The sequence below is a fragment of the Myotis nattereri genome (genome assembly GCF_964212035.1).
Source record: "Myotis nattereri genome assembly, chromosome: X".
Classification (NCBI taxonomy): Eukaryota; Metazoa; Chordata; class Mammalia; order Chiroptera; family Vespertilionidae; genus Myotis; species Myotis nattereri.
This window is the reverse complement of record NC_138078.1, coordinates 85,439,056-85,440,438: the sequence shown is the minus strand read 5'-3', so window position 1 is coordinate 85,440,438 and position 1,383 is coordinate 85,439,056. Positions and strand designations below refer to the sequence as shown.

General features: G+C 42.2%; 1 protein-coding gene across 1 annotated transcript; it reads right to left on the bottom strand.

The window, feature by feature from the left end:
- Positions 1–239: 239 nt before the first annotated feature.
- On the bottom strand, positions 240–829 carry LOC308511462 (peptidyl-prolyl cis-trans isomerase A-like). The gene has a single exon (XM_081081500.1). It carries the CDS (start codon positions 791–793, stop codon positions 299–301), a length of 495 nt encoding a protein of 164 aa, XP_080937626.1. The 5' UTR covers positions 794–829; the 3' UTR covers positions 240–298.
- Between the last annotated feature and the right edge of the window lie 554 nt (positions 830–1,383).

Sequence of the window (1,383 nt, the reverse complement as noted above, 5' to 3'; positions counted from 1 at the left end):
GCACATGATTATTAAATACTTACAATAGATCAGATGATAAAATTACTCTACATTAATAACCATTTCAGATTTTTACTCTTTTTTTTTGACAGACAACTGTTTAGTTTTTATTTCATAATCATAAACTTAACTCTGTAATCCAGCTAGACTGGGAAAGGGGAGGGAAATTATGGAACCCAATAAACTGGCAAGAGCACAAAGATTATGGAACATTGCAAGCAAATCGGGATGAAGGGGTGCTCTCCTGAGCTACAGAAGGAATGGTCTGGTGGTTAAGATAAAACACAAGTCAAATTTATTAGAGTTGCCCACAGTCAGCAATGGTGATCTTCTTGCTGGTCTTGCCATTCCTGGACCCATAGCGCTCCACGGCTGTCACAATATCCATGCCTTCTTTCACCTGGCCAAAGACCACATGCTTGCCATCCAACCACTCAGTCTTGGCATTGCAGATGAAAAACTGGGAGCCGTTTGTGTTAGGTCCAGCATTTGCCATGGACAAAATGCCAGGACCTGTATGTTTCAGGACAAAGTTCTCATCCTCAAATTTCTCCCCATAGATGAACTTGCCGCCTGTGCCATTGTGGCGTGTGAAGTCACCACCCTGGCACATAAATCCCGGAATAATTCTGTGAAAGCAGGAACCTTTATAACCAAATCCCTTCTCCCCGGTGGTCAGAGCACGGAAGTTTTCTGCCATCTTTGGAACCTTGTCTGTGAACAGCTCGAAGGAGACGCGGCCCAGGGGCTCGCCGTCGGTGGAGATGTCGAAGTACACGGTGGGGTTCACCATGGCTGGTCTTGGGCGGCTTCGGGGCGGCGGCGTCTGCAAAGCCCAGATTTTTACTCTTTGTTAGTGAGCTTATCATTAGTACTGATAGAAAATGTAAAGATGGTTATTATCGGTATAGCTAATGCTTATCATAACTCATTACAGGTGAACAATTTTTATTACTGGCCACAAATTGGTAACTTTTAAAATTCTGACTTGAAAAAAAATCTACATTGCTGAATGTTATTAGACACTAGCAAAAAGAAATCTACCTTGCAGGATTCTTTTTTTTTTTTTAATATATTTTATTGATTTTTTACAGAGAGGAAGGGAGAGAGACAGAGAGTTAGAAACATCGATGAGAGAGAAACATCGATTAGCTGCCTCCTGCACATCCCCTACCGGGGATGTGCCCGCAACCCAGGTACATGCCCTTGACCGGAATCGAACCCGGGACCCCTCAGTCCGCAGGCCGACGCTCTATCCACCGAGCCAAACCAGTTTCGGCAGGATTCTTTTTAAAGAAAATTTTATATAAGGGAAAATATGATATGAAAAAAAATTTAAGATTTGATTTTTCAGCTGGTTGAATTAATGTTTTATTTTTAATG

Bases quoted from the DNA above. Each gene is read 5' to 3' on its own strand.
- LOC308511462 (XM_081081500.1), bottom strand. From the start codon at position 793: ATGGTGAACCCCACCGTGTACTTCGACATCTCCACCGACGGCGAGCCC.